The 24,495-nt window shown below is 41.2% G+C and overlaps 2 protein-coding genes across 2 annotated transcripts in view; both read left to right on the top strand.

Annotated features, from left to right (window-relative positions):
• Nucleotides 1–600, top strand: part of BPIFC (BPI fold containing family C) — a gene marked incomplete at its 5' end in the record, with an annotated part of 30,695 nt that extends 30,095 nt beyond the window's left edge. The window contains one exon of the mRNA XM_084876952.1: nt 93–600. Within this exon, the coding sequence (XP_084733078.1) occupies nt 93–215 (123 nt within the window). The 3' untranslated portion in view covers nt 216–600. The remainder of the gene's footprint in view (nt 1–92) is intronic.
• Nucleotides 601–1,922: 1,322 nt separating this feature from the next.
• RTCB (RNA 2',3'-cyclic phosphate and 5'-OH ligase) lies at nt 1,923–22,122 on the top strand. The gene is made up of 12 exons (XM_084876953.1): nt 1,923–2,101; nt 6,231–6,309; nt 8,004–8,071; nt 10,072–10,171; nt 11,414–11,570; nt 12,478–12,634; nt 13,807–13,966; nt 15,521–15,696; nt 16,223–16,411; nt 17,029–17,139; nt 18,316–18,435; nt 21,042–22,122. The coding sequence occupies exons 1-12, from the start codon at nt 2,009–2,011 to the stop codon at nt 21,147–21,149; spliced, it is 1,518 nt and encodes a 505-aa protein (XP_084733079.1). The 5' UTR covers nt 1,923–2,008; the 3' UTR covers nt 21,150–22,122.
• The last annotated feature ends 2,373 nt before the right edge of the window (nt 22,123–24,495 follow it).

Below are 24,495 nucleotides of genomic sequence, written 5' to 3'. Positions count from 1 at the left end.
CACCTTTTCCTCACCCCTCAGGTAAACCCAGACATCCTATAGCTGTAGATGCCCCGAGTTTCACCTTATCTTCATTGTTACATCTTTTTCAGCATTTCCTTTTGATTTCCACTGACCTGAAGTATGAAACGCCCGTAAAACAGCAACCAAGTTTCTATGGTTGGGAAGGTCTGAATCTCATAAATGGACAGTGGGGTGGGAAACCAGTGCCCTGATTGCTGGTTTGGAGTCCACTCCGGGAAGTCAATGGCCCTTAATCCCATCGACCGTAAAGCGAGAAGGAGAAAACAGTGCACGCTGGAGTCTTGAAGTTCTCGTGGAGTGCCTGGGCTGAACATTTTCCCTCTCAAGCCCTCTGGGACAGAGGGAGGCAAACTGGGTTAAAGAATTAAATCAGGATGTGTGTGTCTCTGTGTATGTGTAGGCATGGTCATTTGAATGCGTGTTCGTGTTTCAATGCATGTTGTGTGATGCTGTGTTTATAGATTCTGTGGCCAAGAGCTAGGCCTGTGCTTCTGAAGAGGTGTGTGAGAAACTCTTAAGTACAGATTTGAATTGGTGTTGTCAGTGGAGATCCCTTCAGCCCTTTCAGCTCTCAAGGGTTCTCCCCCTCCCTGTATGTTGGATTTTGTGTTTTATATTTACTGCTACTGTCCACTGTATTTAATTAAAATTGTTTTCTATTAATGTCAACCTTGTCTCTTTATTTGCAAGATTTCCTGTCCCTTTGAAAAATAAAATACGACAGAAAAGAGGGAAGAGAATTTAGCATCTTTAACGTTGATGAAAACTGAGGTGGTGTAGATTTCAAGGCTTGATTTTGTCTCTAGGTGTTTCCAGTGATAAACAGGAAATTCTGGAAGTTGTATCACTTCTTTAAGTTTTAGGATGTTTTTCTTCCCAGATTAAGTGAAATGGCAGTGCAGAGTACTAGCCCTACATAACCTAGACTTGATGATAAGTTGTTAGTGCACCCAATCAATGGGGTGTAATTGGGACAAAAGACTGGCATGGAGGATGTAAGAAATAAATAGGAACCACAAACTTTGCTTTTGTGTTATTTGTAATCTGGGGGGTGGGGGCGGGTAGATGGAAGACAGTGGTTGATTGGACCCTATGTAGGTTAGTTCAGGAGTGTCGGTTCATTTCGTCCTCACAGCCTCTGTATGAAGAATTATGATCCCATTTTATAGATGAGGACACAAAGGTCAAGAGCGACTAACCACACAAAGCTGATGAAGGGCAAAAGTAGAAACTGAATCCAAGTCTTTCTGATTCCCAAGTTATTGTTTACAAGATGTAGGACTAGAAAATGAAATCGCTTAAAGCTCACTTACTACACTGAACAGGAGACACTGCAGACAAAAGGCATGATCACAGAGCATTTAGTCACCAAAAAAAGTAAGACTGTGCACCTCTGGCCCTAACAGCTGCCCCTTAAATGTTTGTTGTAATGACACTGGTACGTTTAATTCTTCAGGGGTTCTCTTTTGCGACATAAAAGTTATTCGAGGTATACCCACAAATTCATTCTGAAACATTACAAATGTTCAGCGGTGGCGTTTATTTAAACATGTTCATCTTTCTCAGCTGCAGACGTCTTTCCACCCTCACTGGTGGGAATGAAACTCCAGGCTGATTTATTCATTAGAGAAGCCGGACCCGACCCAGATTCAGCATGATTGCCAGTACTGCAAGCACTTCCAAAACAAAAGTTAGCTAGATCATGCTGAAAACTGCTGGATTTAGCTCGCTTGGCTTTGAGCCTGGAGACAATGGCGAGTGACTACCCAAAAAGGTAAACACTGGAGGGCAGTCTAACTTAACCAAGAAAAAAGCGGTTGTGCGATGAGTTTGGGGCCTCGGCACTTGCCGTAGCCCCTCCTGTGGAGGAGCGGGCCGCGCCTGCGCACTGAGTCCCGGAAGTGGCGTTCAGGACCGCGGGGCCGGAGACAGCGCGGCACCTCTCTTCAAAGCGGCGCCGGGCGCGGGTACCATAGTCGCCGCCATGAGTCGCAACTACAACGATGAGCTGCAGTTCTTGGAAAAGATCAATAAAAACTGCTGGAGAATCAAGAAGGGCTTCGTGCCCAACATGCAGGTAAAGGGGGAGCGAGAGCCGGGGGCGGGGCCTTCCCGCCGGGGACTCGCGGCGCCTTGGCCACCTGCCCGGCCTCCTCGCCCTCCCGATGCCCCCTCCCCCATCAACATAAAATCCCTCCCACCCCACCCTCTGGCCTCGGGACCGGGGTCCGACCCCGTCTCCCCACTGGAGAGGTTTCCGGACCACGTGGACAAGGAAAGCGGCGTTTGTCTGGGGGTTCCCACAGCCCGTGTTCACACAGAAGTCCCATAAACGCACCGTGAGAGGTGTGTGTTCCGTTCCTGAGCTTCAGAGACGTTAGTTGCCTTTTTACGAGGTGGCGCGGCCAGTCCGGAGTAGAGTTGCTGGGGCTGGAGTTCAGTTCCTCCGCGTCCTGCTGGTCACGTCACCTTTACAGACTGGTGTTCGCCGAACCAGGTGTTAGCGTTCGCTGCTCCCCGTTGGTTTTTTGTGGGGGTTTTTTTTGTGTGTTTATATATGTGTGTGTGTGTGTGTGTGTGTATATATATATATTATTGATCTTTTCACAGAGAGGAAGGGGAGAGGGATAGATATAGTTAGAAACATCGATGAGAGAGAATCATCGATCAGCTGCCTCATGCACACCCCTTTCTGGGGATATGCCCGCAACCAAGGTACATGCCCTTGACCGGAATCGAACCTGGGACCTTTCAGTCCGCAGACCAACGTTCTATCCACTGAGCCAAACCGGTTTCGGCTCCCCGTTGGTTTTTAATACAACGGTTTTGTCTTCACGACAGCCTGGCAGATTCACAGGGCAGGCATTGTTTGTTTGTTTTTTAATATATTTTATTGATTTCTTACAGAGAGGAAGGAAGAGGGATAGGTGCAGAAACATTGATGGAGAGGAACATCGATCAGCTGCCTCCTGCACACCTCCTACTGGGGATGTGCCCACAACCTAGGTATATGCCCCTGACCAGAATCGAACCCGGACCTTTCAGTCTGAAAGCCAACGCTCTATCCACTGAACCAATCCAGTCAGGGCCATTGTTTGTTTTTAATACTTCGCAGAAGGGCCTTGAGGATCTGTGGGTAATACAGCTTCCTCTACCCTCCTAGTAAGAAGCTCAGCAGGGATATGATGCCCCGTCACTTCTTCCTCTGACGGGGCAGGGACCGGGGAGCCCAGGACCAGAGAGTTGGAAAACCTGGGCTGCCTGCACCCCTCTGGCTTCATCGCCCTTTGTGCCCATTTTCTTCCATTAAAGTAGAGAAATGAGGAAGGAAATTCTGGCTTAACATACTGCTGCTAAGTCTTAAGGAGCAAGTCTGGTTTTGCTGGGCACTTCTGGTTATCTGTTGGTATAACACTTTACCACCGCCTGTCCCTTGACAAGTCTTGATACATTGCTTTTTAAAAGTTACCAACCCCGCCGAAACCGGTTAGGCTCAGTGGATAGAGCGTCGGCCTGCGGACTGAGGGGTCCCAGGTTCAATTCCGGTCAAGGGCATGTATAATACCTTGGTTGCGGGCACATCCCCAGTGGGGGGTGTGCAAGAGGCAACTGATCGATGATTCTCTCTCATCGATTTCAAGCTCTCTATCCCTCTCTCTTCCTCTCTGTAAGAAAAAAAAAAAAAAAGTTACCAACCCCTATGCTAGATTTAAATTGTGGTCCTGTCCTCATAAGAGTCATGAATTTCACATTGATAATTATCCCGTGTTTCCGAATCTCCATTCCTCCCCCTAAGACCCAAGGCTGCACTAAAAGTTCCTCTTTGTCCCCTAAAACCTCTCCCTTCCCATCTTTCTATCATCTTTGTGTTGAGCTCCTAAATGTGTTGCTGTTTTGTTCCAGTGATGTCTCTAATTTTGTTAATCCTCACCTGAGGATATTTTTCCATTGATTTTTTTAGAGAGAGTGGTAGGGAAGGAGAGAGGCAGAGAGGGAGAGAAAAATAGATAGGAGAGAAACACATCGATTGGTTGCCTCCGGCACACACCACAACCAGGACCAGGGCCTTGAGCATCAGCCAAGGTACATGCCCTTGACTAGAATCGAACCTGGGATCCTTCAGTGGGTGGGCTGATGCTCTAACCTAGGGGTGTCAAACTCAATCAGAGAAGGGGCCAAAATCTAAAATCCAGCCTAAATCGCGGGCCGAATGGTTTACTGAACAGTCATAAACTGACAATGTCATAAACTGACAGCGGAGTGCAGTGATGACAGCGCGGTGCGGGCCACATTGCAAGGCCTGGCGGGCTGGATTTGGCCCGCGGGCCTTGTGTTTGACACATGTGCCTAACCACTGAGCAACCGGCTAAGGCAACTCAAACAGTGAGCAACCTGTGAGGCCTCCCCAGTTCCCTAGGCCTAGACCATTGAGCCACTTTTTTCATCAGGTTTTTCATCAGCCTGTGTGCTTTTGTTACAGCACTTCCTCGCTGTGCTCTTAACTTGCTTGTCTGGGCTGCATCCTAGACTGGAAGCTCCTCAAGCAAGATCTTGCATATTCTTTGTCTCCCCTCATGCCCAGTACAGTACCTGACACATTGTAAGTCCTCAGTAAATGTTTGGGGAATTAATAAATGTGATCTTTTGAAATAGAATTAGAGACATATTCCGTCATTATATTTTTTTTCATGCAGTGGTAAGATGTTAGAAACCATCTTTCTGATGAAAGAAATTTACTTGTCTGGATGATTAAGTGTTAAATCTTTGGTTCTCCCTTACCAGATGGTTCCTTTGTACTAATATTTGATCTCTTGATAAAAGTGTTCTGACCTTTGGTGTTAGTTGCATAGTTGTATCTTTTATTGCTTTTGTGTGTCCCTTTATCAAACTTCTTTATCCTCTTATGATTGTATATATTACAGAACTGAGCACACAGCTACATAGCTACATGTTAAATCTTTTTATATATATTTCAGAGAGGAGGGGAGAGAGAGAGGGAGATAGAAACATCAATGATGAGAGAGAATCATTAGCTGCCTCCTGCACACCCTGTGCTGGGGATTTAGCCCCCAACCCAGGCATGTGTCCTGACTGGGAATCTACCTGTGACCTCCTGGTTCATAGGTCGACATTCAACCTCTGAGCCACACAGGCCAGGCTGTTAAATGGTTTTTATTCACCATTTACCTATATGTAGATTTGTAAATCAGCATGGGACACAATAAAGTGTAATGTGCTGTTTGTTGTCTTAAAGCCCAGAAAAAGTACACTTACGTTAGATGCCTGCAGTTTTATGTTTGGAATTTGAATTTTTGATTCATCTTTTTTTCAAAATCCCATTGATTTTTTTTTTTCTTTTTATTGAATTTATTGGGGTGACACTGGTTAACAAATGCGTACAGGTTTCAAGTACACAATTCTGCACATCATCTGTACACTGTATTGTGTGTTCACCACCCCAAGTCAACATCATGTACAATATCATTCATCCATCCATCACCATTTATTCCTTCTTTACCCTCATCTGCCCCTTCCCTTATATCCCCTCAGGCAGTCCCCACACTAACACCCATCGAGATTTTAAAAGCACAAGAACACAGACCTTTTGGCAATAAGAGCAATTGAAAGACTTTTGTCACACTTACAAGTATTTTACCTGTTAAAATTTTAAATGTGGCTTTGAGAATGGGAGAATGAATAAAATAATTTTTGAACATTTCAAAATACTACATTTTTACGATATACAGTTGACCCATGAATAACACAGGTCTGAACTGCATAGGTCCATTTATACATGGATTTTTTTTCAATAACTACTAGCTTACTTTACTGTAAATATAGTACTAATACATATACAAAATACATGTTAACTGTTCATGTTATCAGTAAGGCTTCCAGTTAACAGACTATTATTTGTAGTTAAGTTTTTTGGAGGGGTTTCAAAAATTACAGATTTTCAACTGCTTGGTTGGGGAGGGGTTCATCACTGCCTTAAACACCCACATTTTTCAGGGGCAACTGCGTTAAAGATGGGAACATCTTATACTTTTTTATAGGAAGTTTTCTACTTGTTTAAGGTAATGTGAAAATATTTTATAAAGAGTAAAACAAAATGAATATTGCATACAGTATTTGTATTCTATCCAGTGTCTATATATGTCATGTACATGTGCTCAGACATAGTTCTTCATTTTCTTTGGTACCAGGTTGAAGGAATTTTCTATGTAAATGATGCTCTGGAAAAATTAATGTTTGAGGAATTAAGGAATGCATGCCGAGGTGGTGGTAAGTGCTTTCGAATTTTACATGTGGTCATGTAATATCTTTCCTGTAGCCTTAAAAATATAATTCAGATAATACTTTTTTTTATTGTTATAATTTTTGGAATGGTTCATAAGTTTTCCAAACTCTTTTAAATTCATAATACTTTTATCTTTTTTTTTTTTCCGATTGTGAACCATTCCATATTGCATCTTTATTGCAGAAGTCAACATGCTTCTTAGAATTCAGACTGTAATTGATAAAACAAACATTACGTATATGAATTTAAATGTATAAACAGTTAGAAATTCAACAATATCTCCTATTATACTATTACACAAGTTCACAATTTTGTAAAAACTATAATACAGGTGTACTATACATAAGAAGAACCACTATTCCTTTTCACATGATTTTTTTCTTCTTTTTGAAATAATGATCCATCAATAGGACCTTTGTTTTATCATAACAAGACCATTTTTCAATTTATCATCAATGCTTTCCCACATGAAGAAATGCAAAGAAATTCTGCGTTCCCTGGGTTTACCTTTTTAAACTTGGGCAGCAATCCACTAGTGAACCAGGCTGACCTAGGCAGATTGGTCATCAGCTACTTAGAAACAGATAATAATTCAGATAATACATTATTTAAAAGTACAAAAATATTTTCAGAAAACGACCAAGACTTGAAATGAGACCCAAAAAACTGTTTTAATTTGTGCTTATGTTGTTAGCTACCTGGCCTTGTAGGAACCATTTGGAATAGGATGGAACTAGTTGGTTTTGAAGCCAACTTAGATAATAATAAGAACTACCATTGATTGTGCATTTACTATGTGACAGGCACTTTCCCAGGTGCTTTACTTAGGTTATCTCCTGTAATTCTTAGAGAACTGTAAGAGGAAGATAGTGTTTCCATTTTAAAGATGTGTAAGACAAGGTTCAGTGAGGTTAATTAACTTTAATTGTCCAAGGTTGCACAACTTCTTGATGACAGAGCCAGATTTCAGACAGAAGTACCTGATTCCAAAGTCAGTATTCTTAACCAGTACACTGCTTCACCTCACTTAACTTCAGTCATCTCATCTATAAAGGACATTTTAATACTCCTGTCTTGCAGTATTGCAGCAAGCTTATGAGATAAATGTAAAAAGCTCTAATAGTAATGGCAGAGTTGAAATCTAATTTTAACCCTTTTATTTTTTAGATCAGCAAACTTAGTTCCACCTCCTCCTGCCAGAGTATGCTCACTTGCCTAAAATGACAACAACCAGTGTCAGAGCTGGGGCTAGAGCCCCATTTCCCTGACTTTTAATCCAATGTTTTTCCAGCTCCACATTGCCCCTCTTTGTCTCTTAGAGTAAAACCATTATTGATGTTTTTTGATAAATAAGGTGAATTATGAAAGAATACATTTTTTATATTGACAACATAATGTTTAATAATTATGTTTTACATTTCCCAGTACATTTGCAAACAGCCTTCCCTAGTTTGCGCAGAACACTGACAGATGTTTGTCATTAGTTTGGTCGCCCTCGCTTCCTCTCTGCGCATGTGCTGCCTTCTAAAGAAGCTGCCTTCACACTTCCATCTCACATGTCCTTTTTTATTGTTTTAGTAGTCCTAATCACTTCCCTTCATGTAATGCAACCTAGAAATGTAGGAATATACTTACTAAAAATCAGATGTGTCCTCTAATTTTGAATTTTTGTCCTCAGGTGTTGGTGGCTTCCTGCCTGCCATGAAACAAATTGGCAATGTGGCAGCCCTGCCTGGGATTGTTCATGTGAGTCCATGTTCAGAGCTCTAATCATTTATATTTTCTCTTAGTCTAAAGGTTTGTTGAATAGAAAAATGGCCATGCCTAACTGTAGTGGTCTCATTTAGACAAGTGGTCGCCAACCTTTCTGACCTCACAGACCACCAATTGGCAACTGCTGATTTAGACAATGACTTCTGAACATCTAGAAATAACACTGAGACATCTACACTAATTAAAAAAAATAACATGCTAATTCGCCATACCTTCGTGACTCCCACCAGCCAATCAGGAGTGAGTATGCGAATTAACCCAACAAAAATGGTGGGTTAATTTGCATATGCAGACACCAAGTGAGCGGGGCAGGATGCCTGTGTCATTGCCATGGCAACGACACAGGCATTCTGCACCACCCCAGCTGCTCCAAGCCTCTGAGCAGCATGGAAAGGCGAAAAGGTGGCTATGGCCAGAGCGAAGGCAGTGCTGGCAGCCAGGGGAAGGAAGGGCCATTCTTGCACAAATCTGCATGCATCGGGCCTCTAGGAAAGTAATAATGGGCCTGAATAATATCACAGATTCTGGTTGCCTTTGGCTATAGCCTGTAAGTGTTTGAGAACTTTGGAAGTAGTTTTTAATGTGTTCCTGGTTTTTTGTTTGTTTTTTGTTTTGTGTTGTGTTTTTTTTGTCATTATACATCATTTTTCCTGGATTAGTATGCATTACCATTGAAGTTTTCACTGGCCCCATTTAAGAGCATGATTGGAGAAGGAACAGAAAGGAGTTTAAGGGTTGGATTGAGGAGAGGGAGAGAGGATATTATAGCATTCTGCGTGTGATTAAAAAAAGGTAATGATGATGCAGAGAATTAGTTACAATACAGAGCAATCAGTTGCATTCCAGGAACCGGGAACTGGAGAAGGCTCCAACCCAGGAATAAATGAGGGGAGTGAATTAATGGAGCCCCTGGTTACCTGGAGCTCAGCCTCAGGCCTCAACAGAGGCAAGTCTTTTTTCCTCATTTTCAAGACGCTCATTCTGGCCTTCAGGCTGTGGACAGAGTGAGGCCTCTCCTTCACATGACCCTGACCCCTCCCCGTAAAACCCAGAATGCCACTCCCCCTCCAAGCCATTCTGCACAAACAAGAGGCCAGACCAGCATCCTGCTCAGGTTTCCTGACCTGTGCCAGCTTGGGCCTCACCCCTGCGTCTCCCTGTCTGCTGAGGGTATCACAAGGACAGAGGCCTAGGCCTCTTGCTCCTCCTTTTGTTTAAGGAAACAAGTAAAATGAGTGTTCTTAGCTTGTATAGGTAAAAAAGAAAGAAAAAGAGAGTAATTAAGGTAACAGATAAAATTGGATGGTATTAGTGGTCCCCCACTGCAGTCTAACATTCAGATTCCATTATTACAGGTAGATGTTAAAAAATAAATCCATTCTACAGACATTTTTTGAGGTCTTTATGCCAGTTTCTGTGCTGGGCAGTGGGGAGGCAGGGATAAAAAGACATGGCTTATGGATATGAAGAAGTCACAAGTGTCTGGTATCTCCATAAATCCTCATCCTGTCAGAATCCCTTCCTAGGTCCTAGATGTAGAAAGTATACAATATTCATACCATTAAATGGATTACATTTGTCTATGATTGCTTAAATACTAAGGACCTATATAAATCAGATATTTCTCTCCTTTTAACCTGACATGACCACAACTTGTCAATGACTTATCTTTTGATGCCTTTAAAATGTGATAGCACATCAAAGGTAGTCTGTGGTCCAACTGTTACCATGTTATACTGAGGCTTTTCTGTTTAGGTTTCCTTAGTTAATGGTCAGACTTTATAAGAAGGATTTTTCTCCACTTCATTAACTTCATGATTAGGAGTTTTTACACCTAATTTTCACCAATAGAGAATATTTTTTGAAAATAGGATCTTGATTTGGGAAAGGCTTTGAGAATCAGTATCAGAGTCGTCAGGCAACCAGAGTGCCAGGTTTAAAAAGCTGAATTTCATTCTCTAATTCTCTTTCAGCGATCTATTGGGCTTCCTGATGTCCATTCAGGTTATGGGTTTGCTATTGGGAATATGGCAGCCTTTGACATGAATGACCCTGAAGCAGTGGTGTCCCCAGGTAAGGTGACTGCATGCTGCTGTCAAGTGGTAGCTCCTCTCAGTGTATCATCGCCTCGGTATACTAGAGCATGGCTGCTTCCTGTCCAACACTATCATTTCTTTTCCTCATTTACTGAGAGAATTAATTGTGGACACTCAGAAGCTCTTAAAATAGCAAGTAAAGCAGATACTTATGAGAATGCTTCAGGCTCTTACTATATATCAGGCGCTACTCAGACATTGGCTACAAAACAAACACTTTCCTGGCAAAGTATGTCTCTCTATGTCACAGTTACCTCTTGGGCAAATTGCAGCATTATTGTAAGGATTAAATGAGTCAAACTGTGTAAAATACGTAGAACAATGCTAGGCACAGAGCCAGTACCCAGTGTTTGCTTTCATTGTCATCATTATTCACCTCCAGTGGTATATATCTTCCCTGCTGTGTGTGCTTTCCCTGAAGATAATTCACATCAGAATCTGAGGGGGAAAAGAAGTATAAATTACATCTTGAGAGTTCTGCCTCTGGCACTGGTGATTATGGTTGTTTCAAACAAATCCCTTGCAGAGAATAACAAGGAAAGCTGGATTAAAAAAAAAAAAAAATTTGAAATCTGTTTGAGAGCATGGGAAAGCTATTATGGCAGCAAGAATTTGTGAGGCTACAATCCAGAGGCAAAGAAAAGTACAAATACATGAGCCCCACATTGAGCACTATTTTTCTTGAGGTAATGGCAGCTTTCACTCAGTAAGGATATAGAAGATTTGAAAAATGCAGTTGACAAACTTGACACCTTGACCTCTAATTTACATTCATGGTTGCATGTATACAGCCATTACAATGCATCTAAGAACCAGAGGGGTCCCAGATTGGAGAGGGTGCAGGCTGGGCTGAGGGATACCTCCCCTCCCCCCGCCCCCACCTCAATGCAGGAATTTCATGCAACGGGCCTCTAGTAGAATTCATAAATTTCCAACAAGAGTGATCAAGGAAAGAGAAACATAATCCACATTTTAATCTCTGGTCTACAGTTCATTATTGCCTCTCTGGCCCACAGAGTACCTTAGGTGTGTCAGTCACTTTACATTGTTTTGGTATCATCAGACTTTACCACAGAGAACCACTTTATTGCCCACAGTAAAAAAGTTACTTTTAAAAGAACGGCTGTCTTTAAACCCTCATCAGTGGTGGGCAACCACGGTCACAATGCCCAACTGCCTGATTTTCCTAATATTTGACTGACTTTTCTCTGTTTTGTAGGTGGTGTCGGATTTGACATCAATTGCGGTGTCCGCTTGCTAAGAACCAATTTAGATGAAAGCGATGTCCAGCCTGTGAAGGAGCAGCTTGCCCAGGCTATGTTTGACCACATTCCTGTTGGGGTGGGATCCAAAGGTGTCATCCCAATGAATGCCAAGTAAGCGCACAGGTTCTGGTAAATGGAGTGAGAGGAAGAATGCCCGTAAGACCCTCACAACCATCTCCACTTCAGGACTCTTAGGAGATGGGGATTGTTCAGCCTCTTTACAGGAAGTGGTAATAAATCGATTGGCGTTTTAAGCAGGAGGTCCAGCCCATTTAGAAAAGCATGTCTGCAACATAAATACTACTCATTTTTATAAATTTTTAGATAGGAGTTTTGTCCTGTAAATAATGTTTGAAGTGGGCTGTAGCAGGCAGGAACATTGACCATTGCAACCTCCTGGCACCGTTTTGGAAGAGGTGTGCACCTTGGGTGAAGATCAAAACTTTTTCCTTCTGGGGGTTTTAATGTATGTGCATCTCAGCTTCTAAATGCAGGTGCAGTAAAGCCACATTGTACTTCTGTGAAGGTAGGAATGAGCTTAAAACCTGTATCGCCTAAAGGCATTTAGATAGCTTTATGTATTATTTGACTAATTTCCCATAAATTACTAATGAAGGCAAGTAGCTGTAGTAAAGTTAATGGTAAATAGTGACATCTGATTATGGTCATAAATCTTTGGCTGCTCGATTAGCACCTCATGGAATGCAGGATCAGAGAGGCAAATCTAATGTAAATAAGATTTGAAAACCATAAATAACGGGCTATATAAATGTCAAGGAAGAGCTATAATCATCTCTGCAGTAGCATTTACTGTTTTACTTCACAGTTATTTATGTAGCTGCTTTCCTCAGAAAACGGTCGAGTTGCTGAGAGTATAAACTTTGTGTCTGGCACAATGCCTGGTACACAGGCGATAGCTGGTAAATGGAGCTTCTCCTCCACCCTTTGAGATTTTCCTCACCCCTAGGTTTTGATCTGCCTTGACTGTGACATGACCAGCCCCTTATTACTCATTCAGAGACTTGGAAGAGGCCTTGGAGATGGGCGTGGACTGGTCGCTGAGAGAAGGCTATGCCTGGGCTGAAGACAAGGAGCACTGTGAGGAGTACGGGAGGATGCTGCAGGCTGACCCCAATAAGGTCTCTGCGAGGGCCAAGAAAAGAGGCCTTCCTCAGGTAACCCTCACTTTGGAGGGGAACTATGTTTATATTTTTCATATTTTTTTGTTGGTAGTGGGAAAAAATTTTCTTCTATCTAGGAAATATACATCCCCAGATTTTTTTCATTGTATATCAAAACGTGCACAAATTTGTGCTTCATGCTTATTCTTTTAAAAAGTTATCAGGAGTTTGCCAATGCTCATAAGAGAAGACAAGATATCATGAATTAGAAGTGGGTGGGGAAAAAATGGGATCAGGCTTAAAATGTATGCTAGAATCACTTTGACAATCTAAGATTTGGTTGAAAGTTTTCTCATATCTAAGACAAAAAAGATGCCTTGTCAATTCATGGTATCCATTAGATAAGAATATACCAGATATTACAACTAATTCTGATGGCTTTTCCAGTAATTCAGTATGACCTTGGGCAAGGCTTTTTTGCCTATTTGGGTCTCATTTTCTCATCTGAAAATTGGGATAGTTAAAGCTAGGCAACTTCTAAAAACTCTTTAAGCACTGCCATACTCTGATTTCTTAAATCATCTATTAGCTCCAGTTAAGAGACATAGTCTTTCAATGATAGATAATGATGTCAGTGAACTCATAGTTGTTCATCTCCAAATTTGACCCTTCTTCCCCTAATGTTCAAAATGTCTTTTGAGCCACATAATGATATGGGTTTTGGTTTATGAAGCTTTTTTTTTTTTTTTTTTAATATATTTTATTGATTTTTTACAGAGAGGAAGGGAGAGAGATAGAGAGCTAGAAACGTCGATGAGAGAGAAACATCGACCAGCTGCCTCTTGCACACCCCCTACTGGGGATGTGCCCGCAACCAATGTACATGCCCTTGACCGGAATCGAACCTGGGACCTTTCAGTCCGCAGACCGATGCTCTACCACTGAGCCAAACCGGTTTCGGCTGGTTTATGAAGCTTTTGATATGTGTGTGCCTCAAGCAGATAATGATACAGTAAACTTCAGGAGCTACTCTGCCTTATCTCTGTTGTGTAAACTATTGCTTAAAATGAGTGAAGCATTTCAAAAGCTTAGAAATATTTTTGTTACATAAAACACTATTTGTGTAATTGTTTTCTTATTTTGTTATTGATTGTTTTTGACATATTTACTTTTAAATGGATTTTTCTATCAGATTAGAAGCTATTTTACCATTCTTGTATTTGCAGTTGGGGACCCTGGGAGCAGGTAACCACTATGCGGAAATCCAAGTCGTAGATGAGATTTTCAATGAGTATGCTGCTAAGAAGATGGGCATCGACCATAAAGGACAGGTGTGCGTGATGATCCACAGTGGAAGCAGAGGCTTGGGCCACCAAGTAGCCACAGGTATATTCTGGACCTAGTTTTTTTCTTTTTAAAAATATATTTTTATGATTTCAGAGAGAAAGGGAGAGGGGGAGAGAGAGAGAGAAACATCAGTGATGAGAGAGAATCATTGATCTGCATGCCCCCTGCTGGGAACCTAGCCCACAACACGGGCATGGGCCCTGACTGGGAATCGAATTGTGATCTTCTGGTTCATAGGTTGACGTTCAGCCACTGAGCAACACAGGCTGGGCTGGACCCAAATGTACATTTTATGGGGAACTATATAGAGATTCAAGAAAGAAAGCTCCAGAGCTATACTTTTTACCCTGGTTTCTCTAACTAGACCTTGAACAAATTAATTTCACTAGGCCTTAACTTCCTTGTCTAAAAAAAAAAGGCGGGGGGGGGAGGGAATAATAATTATTTTATATGGTGTTTTTATAGGAAATTAAATGAAATTATTTATATCAGTGTCTGATGCTTAGTACTTAGTAAATATTGGCTCCATTTATTTTGGTGTCCTCTTAAAATTATTATCTGATCGAGAAAGAGCAAGAAGGACCTTAAATGTGGAGTTTATGTTGTAGACTTTCATTTAACAAATATGTCTTAAATTTACGTACTGATTAGGTACAGTGGATTCAGTGATGGAATAGGCAAGAACTCTGACCTCACATTATCTTATGAGAGAGATGTGATGTTCATTACAAAGAAAGAGTAAAGACAGAAGGTAGTGATTGACTAAATACTATAGAAGAGAAAAACATGCCAATATTTCAGAAGTGGCTCCATGGCCATATAATGTTTGCAGTTTGGACAGTCATATACAAAGGATGCTCATGACGAAAAGGCAACATGAACAAAAGTAGGAGGCAGGGAAATAGTAGGAAGATCACTGAATAATTGTAGAATGTTTGAAAAGATTTATGAATATATGAAAATTTATAGAGACATGGAAATTATTATGAACTTTAAATTGCATATTATAGTTCATTCTTATATGTACATTTCATCCTATGAGAATTTAATTATTTGTGCCAGCCTAACCCCTTAGAATAGTTCATGTAGCAAATATATGGAGCACTTTCTAGTATTTCTTAACTTTCTGCTGAATACTTCTCTACACTTGTCATGGATTTGATTTCCTCCAGGTCTGGCAACTTTTATCCAGTTCTTTTGCACTATAAGTCACTGGAAATTATTTTTAAAAACCATGATAATATAAAATATGTTTACTACTTCTGTTCTTAGTTATTTACATCCGAGTACAGGAGTAACTAGCACATGTTGTTGCTGTGCATGTACACACCTCATTTCTCTTACAAGCCCCTAGAGGGCAAATGTTGTCTTTGTAGCCCACTTAGCTTGTGTCACAGTTCTGACAGAAAAAAGCCTCAATAATATATCTTGACCAAGCCAATAGATGAACTCAGAAACACTTCAAAGGGAAATTTGCATTTAACTTCTTTTTTTTTTTTATAGAATGGGTTTGAATGTAGCCTACCTTTCTGTAATAAATACGAATTTTTAGGGAAAGCTGGCTAGTTTGGACTTGCTACTCTCTTATTTCAGATGCCCTGGTTGCTATGGAAAAGGCCATGAAGAGAGACAAGATTATAGTCAATGACCGTCAGTTGGCTTGTGCTCGAATCGCTTCTCCAGAGGGTCAGGACTACCTGAAGGGAATGGCAGCTGCTGGGAACTATGCCTGGGTCAACCGCTCTTCCATGACCTTCTTAACCCGTCAGGTACTTGAAGTTGCTCTTCTGTCCCAACTTATTCATGATGAGGTTAAGTGCTTTGAAACAGTGTAGTCAAATCAGAGCCTGTAAAATTTGGTTTGGAAATTCATATAATATATATTTAAAATATTGACACTAAGCTTTTGGTATCTCCTTAAAATAAACAAGCAGACCATCAGTGGGGAATGAGGGAAGAAAGAAGCCAACGTTATTCCTGGAATTTTCCTTGAGCACTGAAGAGGCTAGAAGCACCGTTCACTACAATTCCGAAGGCTGAGGAAGAATCAGTTCTGAGGGGAGAGGGGGGAAATTCAAGAGTAGTGAAGAGCTTTTCACCCAGACTTGGAATTGATGGAATGAAATTCCTAGGTGATCTAAAAGACAGTTTTTACCTCTACGTCACAATTAATAATATTACTCTTTTTGAACTCTTAAATCCCTCGCTCCCTTCAGGAACAGGCTAGCTGGGATCAGTAAGATGAATTTTGAAGAGCTGGTTCCGGCTGCTTTTAACTTAAGCTTTTTCTTTTAGGCTTTTGCCAAGGTATTCAACACAACACCTGATGACTTGGACCTACACGTCATCTACGATGTTTCTCACAATATCGCCAAAGTGGAGCAGCATGTGGTGGATGGAAAGGAGCGGACCCTGTTAGTGCACAGGAAGGGATCCACCCGAGCCTTCCCTCCTCACCATCCCCTCATTGCTGTCGATTACCAAGTAAGTGCTAAGCCATTTGTAGTTTCAGGCAGTGGGTGCATGATTTAGGTAGTTCTAAAGGTGGTTAATTTAAACAGGAAAACAGCAGTTATGAAAAGAAAATCTGTCATCCATGAAAACAGAGATTTCTAATATCTTAAGCAAACTCTCCCCATCATCTATACTTCGGGATTATATTTTTGAGGACTTTGAATGATTGGAAGACAGGATTAAGATTAAACTCAATCTGTTTTGTTCATTTTATCCTTTTGGTGTCTGACTGTGATGGAGTTAGAAAGACCTTAACCTACTCCCATTTCACAGATGACAAAACCGATGCCCGGAGGGGCAGGTGCCTCACTTAGGATGGTTCCTCCTAATGACCTTTCCCTGAGTGCTTTGCTTTTGCATTCAGTCTGCCTTCTACTGCCTTACCGGTCCTCCCAGGTTTATTCCCTTCTTCCCTCCCCTCTCTATTATCAAATAATCAAAATAAGGTCAATATAGTTGTGAGAGAAATGCAGTTAGAAGCTCAGGTTTCTCCCACAATCCTCGAATACAAGAGGCATTTTAAATCTCAGGCATAAAAAGCTCATGCTTTCTGAATTTTAACATGTTTGATCTTTGTGCATCCTCAGCTCACTGGACAACCAGTGCTCATTGGTGGCACCATGGGAACCTGTAGTTACGTTCTTACTGGCACTGAGCAGGGCATGACTGAGACCTTTGGGACAACCTGCCATGGAGCGGTAAGGAAAATAAAAACTTACTTAGAAATGCTCTCTTCTGTTTAGTCATTGTTTTGAATTTTAACAGGTAAATGTACTTGATTGAGCATTGACAAAGTTGAGGTTTGGGTCTTGTCTTCTACCTGAATTTATTCCCATAATATATACTGTCTGGTGAACCGACCGAAGTCATCTATTATCTCTACTAGCACAGTCATTGTCAGGCCAGCACCTGTTTCTGATTTCTGCAAGTCCACAAAATCCGGGCCTCAGTGACACTAGCCTAACTGGTACAACTTTAACTGATGCAGGTTTACCTCACAAGTTATCTCATTCACCGGACCTAGTCATTTGCATACTTTGCCCCTTACTGGGTAAGTCCAATCAAGATTTATGGAATATGCCCTATTTGCAAATCAGAGCCTTTGGGTAGACTGCATAACTATATCAACATATTGCCTCTTCTAAGCAAGACATTGGTAAACTTTTTCTGCAAAGCAACAGATTAAATATTTTAGGCTTTGGGGGCTATGTGGTCTCTGTGGCAGCTGTTCCATTGTGCCATTGTAGTGGGAAAGCAACCATAGACTATATACATAAACAAATGGGCATTGCTCTGTTCCAGTAAAATTTTATTTACAAAAACAGCTGTGGTAGGCCAGATTTGGCTCGCAAACCAGTTTGCCAAGCCCTGAGCTAAGCCATTAGCATGCTTAGCTAGTGCTGTAGTAGAAAATAGAAGCTGTCTAGAATACCTTCTCATAGCACATAAACTGTCACATACATGTTTTAATCCTATTCTTTTCTCTGATCCTTTTTCATTTCCAGCTGCCTCCCAACTCCTAATTTTAACCCAGTGATTAAAACCAGTGTGACATGTCACACACACAGCAGCATCTGGCGTGTTTTTTATTGTCGCACTTGGGGAGGGGAGTTTTGCTATTGGCATCTGATGCCAATGGGTGGAGGTCAAGGATGTTGGTAAACATCCTACAATGTACTGGACAGACCCCACAACAAAGAATTGTCTAGTCCAAATTGTTAGTGGTTGGCAAACTGTTTTAAACCATAAAGAGTACAAAGCTTTTGCTATAGCAGACATACTGTTTACAGTTAAAAATTGATGTGTTTATATTGAGTAGATGAGAAACACAAAATTAAATTTATAAAGTGAAGTTCATTTCTTTCCCAATCTAGGGCCGTGCACTGTCCCGAGCAAAATCTCGACGCAACTTAGATTTCCAGGACGTCTTAGACAAATTGGCAGATATGGGAATTGCAATACGTGTTGCCTCGCCCAAACTGGTTATGGAAGAGGTAAGTGAGAAAGCCTTACTTTTTTAATAACTATTTTTTCTCTGATTTTAAGAACAACACATGTTTAATTTAAGAGATTTTAGGGAAGCCAAAGCCAGTTTGGCTCGGTGGATAGAGCATCAGCCTGCAGACTGAAGGGTCCCGGGTTTGATTCCTGTCAAGGGCATGTACCTTGGTTGTAGGCACATCCCCAGTAGGGGACATGCAGGAGGCAGCTGATGGATGATTCTCTCTCATCGATTTTTCTAACTCACTCTCTCCCTTCCTCTCTGTAAAAAATCAATAAAATATATATTTTTTAAAAGAGAGAGATTTTAGGGAATACAAAAAAAGAAAACATCTAGAATTCTACCAATTAGAGATAACTACTCTTAGTATATTTTACATGCATATTTTACAATATTTTTATTCATTTACTTAGCTAGTACTTACTAAGCTTCTGCTTTAGTTAGGTACTGTTTTTAGTCCTAGGAATACTGCAGTGAACAAAACGTAACATAAATCCCTTCCTTATGAAACTTTCCAACACAGTAAAACCAGTAGTGCATTAGGTAATAAGTGCTACAAAGTAAAAATGGGAAGGAGACGGAGAGATTGGGAGTGGGTGCAGTTTAAGTAGGGTATAAAGGTGATGCTTGAATGAAGAGATGAAGAGAGTGAGGAACAGGCTATGTGGGTACCTAAGGGTAAGTTGTACAGGCATAGAGAACAGCAGGTGCAAAAATCCAAGCGAGATTATGCTTCGATGTTTAAGAAACAACAGTTTTCCAGAGTAATAGGAGATAGGGCCAGCAGCTGAGAGTGAGGACAAAAGAGAAAGTATGAAATAATTACCTAAAAGACAGAAGGAGCAAAATTTTAGGTAATTTTAAGTCTAGTGAAATTTTAGGTAATTGCCAGGACAGCACCAAGGATACACTAGAGCTAAATTCAGTTGTTGGGGTTGTCAAGTGCATTCAGATGTAGAAGTGCAGGCATGAAGTAGAGGTTGGGTTACCTTTTATATGTTTATTTTTTATTTTGGAAAGAGAAAGGGAGAAGGACAGATAGAAACATTGATAACTGCCTTCTGCACGGCCCCCACCGGGAATCGAGCCCATACCTGGGCATATGCCCTGACCAGATTCAAACCATGACCTCCTAGTTCACGGGTCAATGCTCAACCACTGAGCCACACCGGCTGGGCAAAGTTGGGTTACCTTTGTAATCAGGGTTGCAAGTGTAGCACAGTGAAAATGAAGCAAGATGGTTGAGGGTGTTGCTAAGAGATTGTAGGAGGTCTCATGGAGTGTTGCAGGATTATCAGAGATGGAACATGATGAGGAGTGAGCTGGAAACCTTGGCTGTGATCACCAGCCTTGGAATAGGATAATGAAGGTCTTGTGATCGTTGGTAATAAATTCTGGGGTGTGATCCAGGGAGAGAATGGCCAGGGTAAGCATTGAAGGAGCAGAAGTCAATGAACTAAGAAGCCAAGATACTGAAAGGATCCTCTCCATACTGAAATCACTCAGAATTACAGCAGAAGAGAGTGACAGTGAGCAAGGGGCTAGAAATCTTCACGGAATGATGGGGAGTGATTGAGGCTAACAGATAATTGCAACAAGAAGCGGTAGCAGATAGTAATAAATGCTGACTGAAAGATTCAAAACTGGTAGTGTGTAGGGAGAAGGAGGGAGAATGGTCTGTAAAGAACCATGAAGAGCAAGAACATCTGTCCCACTCCTCAGCCTAAATGCATGACTTAGTTTGAGAAAGAAAACAGCTACCATTTCAGAAAGTTGGAGCAGAAGTAACATCCTCAGGGGAAATCCATGATTCAGCAAGAACGAAAAGGTGAAGGGAATGTTTAAAAAGGGAAGAGGGAAAGGATTTTGCACTTGACTCAATGGAAGGAGTTGCAGATGCCACAGGGGAAAATCTCAGAAATTGGAAGAGAACAAAGATGGGCCAGAAGGGGGTGTGTACGGAGTTGTGTACAGAGCTGTATGGGAATAGGTTTGGGAGACCCGAGCTTCTGTGTTGACGTGAATGGAGGAGATAAAGGGTGTATGTGATGAGATTCATTCTAATGATGGCAAAACAGTGAGTGTGGGTAGGAAGAAAGAAAGAGAGTCTTGCTAGAAATCCACAGAATGTGTGTGTGTGTGTGTGTGTGTGTGTGTGTGTGTGCGCGCATATATACACATATGCATACACACATAGTGTTAGTTACATGTGTGAATTTTATAATTTCCCTTTCTTGTAAAGATAATACATGTTAATCCCAGGAATTTTGACAACTGCCAATAATTCCACCATCTAAAGGTATTTACCGGTAACAGGGTGGTTTGGTGCATTTCCTTCCAGTTGGGTATTAGTTTGCATGTTTCATTCAGTTGTGTTTGCTATTTTCTTAATCAAGTGATACATGTTCTTTAGGGAAATTTCGAAAAAATATAAAACAAGATGAGAGTGTTTATTTTACTACCTCCTTACCAACACGAATTTCATCTTTTAATCTTTGCTTATTTGATAGGAGGGAAAGTCTCAGTGTGGTTTTAATGTGCATTTCTTTAATTACAAGTGAAATTTAAGTTTTACCACGTTGAACTTCACTCCTGCAGGCTCCTGAGTCCTATAAGAACGTGACGGATGTGGTGAACACCTGCCATGATGCTGGAATCAGCAAGAAGGCCATTAAACTTAGACCCATTGCTGTTATCAAAGGGTAGAACCCTGACTGTGGCCATGGACTCCAATGACCCTTACCGAAGTGGAAGTGGACCAGAATGCTCTTCAGATAACAGAACTCAGAGACCTGACAGGTTCCAAAGTGTGTAGCTGTAACCTCCCATTGCAAGTGGCTGATGGGGAGGCTGATGCCTCAGGAGCCAGTGTTATAAAATCACCTTCTGGGAGGAGTCACATGGTCCCCATTTAGAAAGGGATGCATATGCTTCCTCCCTGGTTGTCCACAGAGTTTTAGGGAAACCTAATAGGGGTTGAGGGTAGTTCAAGAAACCATCTTACTCAGTCATACTAATCTTTAATCATCAGATGAACTTCTTTACACCAAGTTCTCTCTACATCCTGAGAGGAGTCATGGAGCACATTCTGTTAAATGAGAAGGTTTTAGAATGTTCCTTTCTGCCCTGCTTTTGTCTCTTTGTCCATTTATCCACCATCTACCTCCTTCCTCTGCCCTGAGCAAAATCCTAACACCACTTTTACTAGGAGAGTATCCACGAGTCATGTCAGGATGTTAGATGGTTGGATGATGGGACACATTGAGGAGGGAATATGTGTGGCAGTGTAGGAATAGGGACCCAAAAGAAAAAGTAATTTTTCATAGACTTGCTACCTCTCTCATCCTAAATATAAGACTTTTCACTTAGCCTGCAAAATGGCGTTGGCTGGTCTCTGTCATTAATTACGCCTGGTCTGGCAAATCTTTCTTCAATAATAACTTGCACTACAGCAGCAATGCCTTTACATGGGTGACAGAATCATTATAAAAGCAGGAAACTGCCCCATCTGTAATACTGATTGCTTGGTGTCAACAAGTTGACTAGTTTTGTGCCACCTAATCAGATTTCATGTTCTGTACTGACACGTTCAAGATGTTAAAGTAGGTTACTAAGACCTCAGTTGAGTCCAAATAGCCAGTAGAGAGAAAAATCTAATAAAGTTGTAATATGTTGTTTATATTTTGTGTTTAATATTTTATAGCTTAGGACAATTAGTATTTGTTCTTGTGTCACTTTGGTCAATGTTGATGTTTTCTGATTGTCTCCCAGAATGCTTTCAGAAACTCACCCTAAAAAATATTCTTACAGCTCATCCCGCAACTTAAAATAACTCTTCCCCACCCCCAACCTCAACCCCCCACCCTCATTGGACTGTCTTCTAGATGCTATTTGGAAGGCTAGAAAAAAGCAGGCTTCCTCTGTAAAATATATGCTATGAAATAACATAGCATGTCTTTACTCTGAGCACTCAATAACTTCAAATGTTTTTTATGGTGGGACTTGAAAGTTATCAATAAATACAAGTTAGGAATCAACACAATAATTATAGGTTGCTTAGGCCTTCAAATTGGACCAGTAGCTAGACACAGAAGACTTGAGGGTACAAGTTACCAGTGAATGCTGGAGGGCATTCAATTTAAAGTTGAGAAACAGGCTCTTGGCAGGTGCTAGATTCTCTGGAGATGAGGCAACGTTGGAGTGTCCGTGTAGACTTCCTGTAACTGGGCTTGCCTAATGGTATGTCATTTGAGACTAATTCAAAGCAAGGTTTCCTCCCAAATAAACTGATGTCAGTGCAAGAACTGCTGCAGATTAACTTAGATACATTTAGTTTTTTTAGACACTTTAAAATTCTTGGTATGGCTCAGTGGTTGTGAGTCAACCCATCAATCAAAAGGTCACAGGTTCAATTCCTGATCAGGGCATATGCCCAGGTTGTGGGCTTGATTCCCTGTAGGGGGCGGGGCATGCAGGAGGCAGCCAATCAATGATTTTCTCTCATCGTTGATATTTCTATCCCTCTCCCTTCCTCTCTCTAAAAAAGAGACAAGTGTGGGGGGAGAAAAAAAGTTACTCTTCAGAGAAGGGAGCAGGAGAGGAGAAATAGAATAGCTTGTGCAATGGCATTTCTGCTTTATTAGCTTTTCCTCTATGTAGCATTTCCTCTATGTAGCATTTCCAGGCCCTATTAATGACCACGGAAAGTAATGGTTAATATTTTGAGTTTAAAAAGAAAGGTATAAACATTGTTTCCCTTGTTCTAAAGATGTTACTCTCCCATTTGAGGCAAAAGCCACTTTAAAATAAATGTTCCAATGAAGCTGAAGTAGCCAGCTGTTTTTATTGCCCGGAATAAAAATACTCCATGCCTGTACATGTGCACATAGCTAGGAATGCCCTTTGATATGTCTGGTTCTTTCAAGCATGAAGAATGGTCTTAATACTGTGCACATCTTGGTCCCTTTATAAGGCCTCTTAAGTCAGCCGGTTTATAATTAATTTTCTCAAAAACACTGACATTCACACTGATGATGGGCTGTGGTATTCCTATTGTCTGAATGTAGTTAGGAAAAGAGCTCATGAGACAGACAGAATATGATCACTAATTTTGTGACTATTTCCTGGAGCAACAAAGAAGTGAAGGTTTAAATATTCAACAAAATCTTGCAGATCTTAAGACACTCCCACTTTAATCTCCATATAACCTTTGAAAACTTGAGTACAAGGTAACATGTTTTTTAACTTTTCCTATTTTTTCTTCTTAACACAATTTTTTTTCTTCATGTTCACTATCAGGTTTTTCTCCTACTTCTGACAATTGCTTGTCAGCATCACTGATGTTGCAGAATCATTCACAACCTTATGGAAAACTCACAGCCTATTTTGTCCTTTTCTTACTCTCTTTGCTTCTGCTCCAATGCTTGACTATATGGGATTTTCATGTTGTCCAGAGAGCATGACTTGTGCCCATCTTGATCAGTTGAGTTATGAAGATGCTGTTAATTATCCATCAGGCACCTTGGAGCATGCCAAGTCATTATGCTAGATTCTGATCTTTAAAAGCTCTTGCTCTAAAACTAACATCTGAAACACCGGTGATCCAAGAAGATAATGCTATTAGGGGGCATGTTACAGAGAAGTGCGTGGTGACTCAAGTTCTGCCTTGCAGAGAGGTAGTAAAGGAACAAAGTGCCAAGCACTAAGTGATCCCCGTTACCATGACCCATGGTAGAAGGAGCCATGTCTCTGGAAGGCTCTCTGAGATGTTCCTGTCTGGTCATGAGCAAACAGCAGAGGGGCCCACATTGAGGGTCCTCCTGCAGAATGAAAAATGTCCAGGAAAGGGAAAGGCTGACAAATTGTCCCAGAGTCTGAAAGCACATGACAACTGAAGGCAATATATATGCTGGATAGTGTCCTGGACCAAAAGGGGAAAACGGACCTTGTTGGGGCAGGTGGTGAAATTAGAATAGAATCTATAAATGGGTCAGCAGTGGTGTGCCAAGGTTGATTTCTTGATGGCAGTTATGCAGGGTAGTGTCCATCGTGA

Source organism: Pipistrellus hanaki, assembly GCF_964339955.1.
Source record: "Pipistrellus hanaki genome assembly, chromosome: 3".
Lineage (NCBI taxonomy): Eukaryota > Metazoa > Chordata > Mammalia > Chiroptera > Vespertilionidae > Pipistrellus > Pipistrellus hanaki.
The sequence above is the reverse complement of the archived record's forward strand: the minus strand, read 5'-3'. Positions and strand labels throughout refer to the sequence as shown.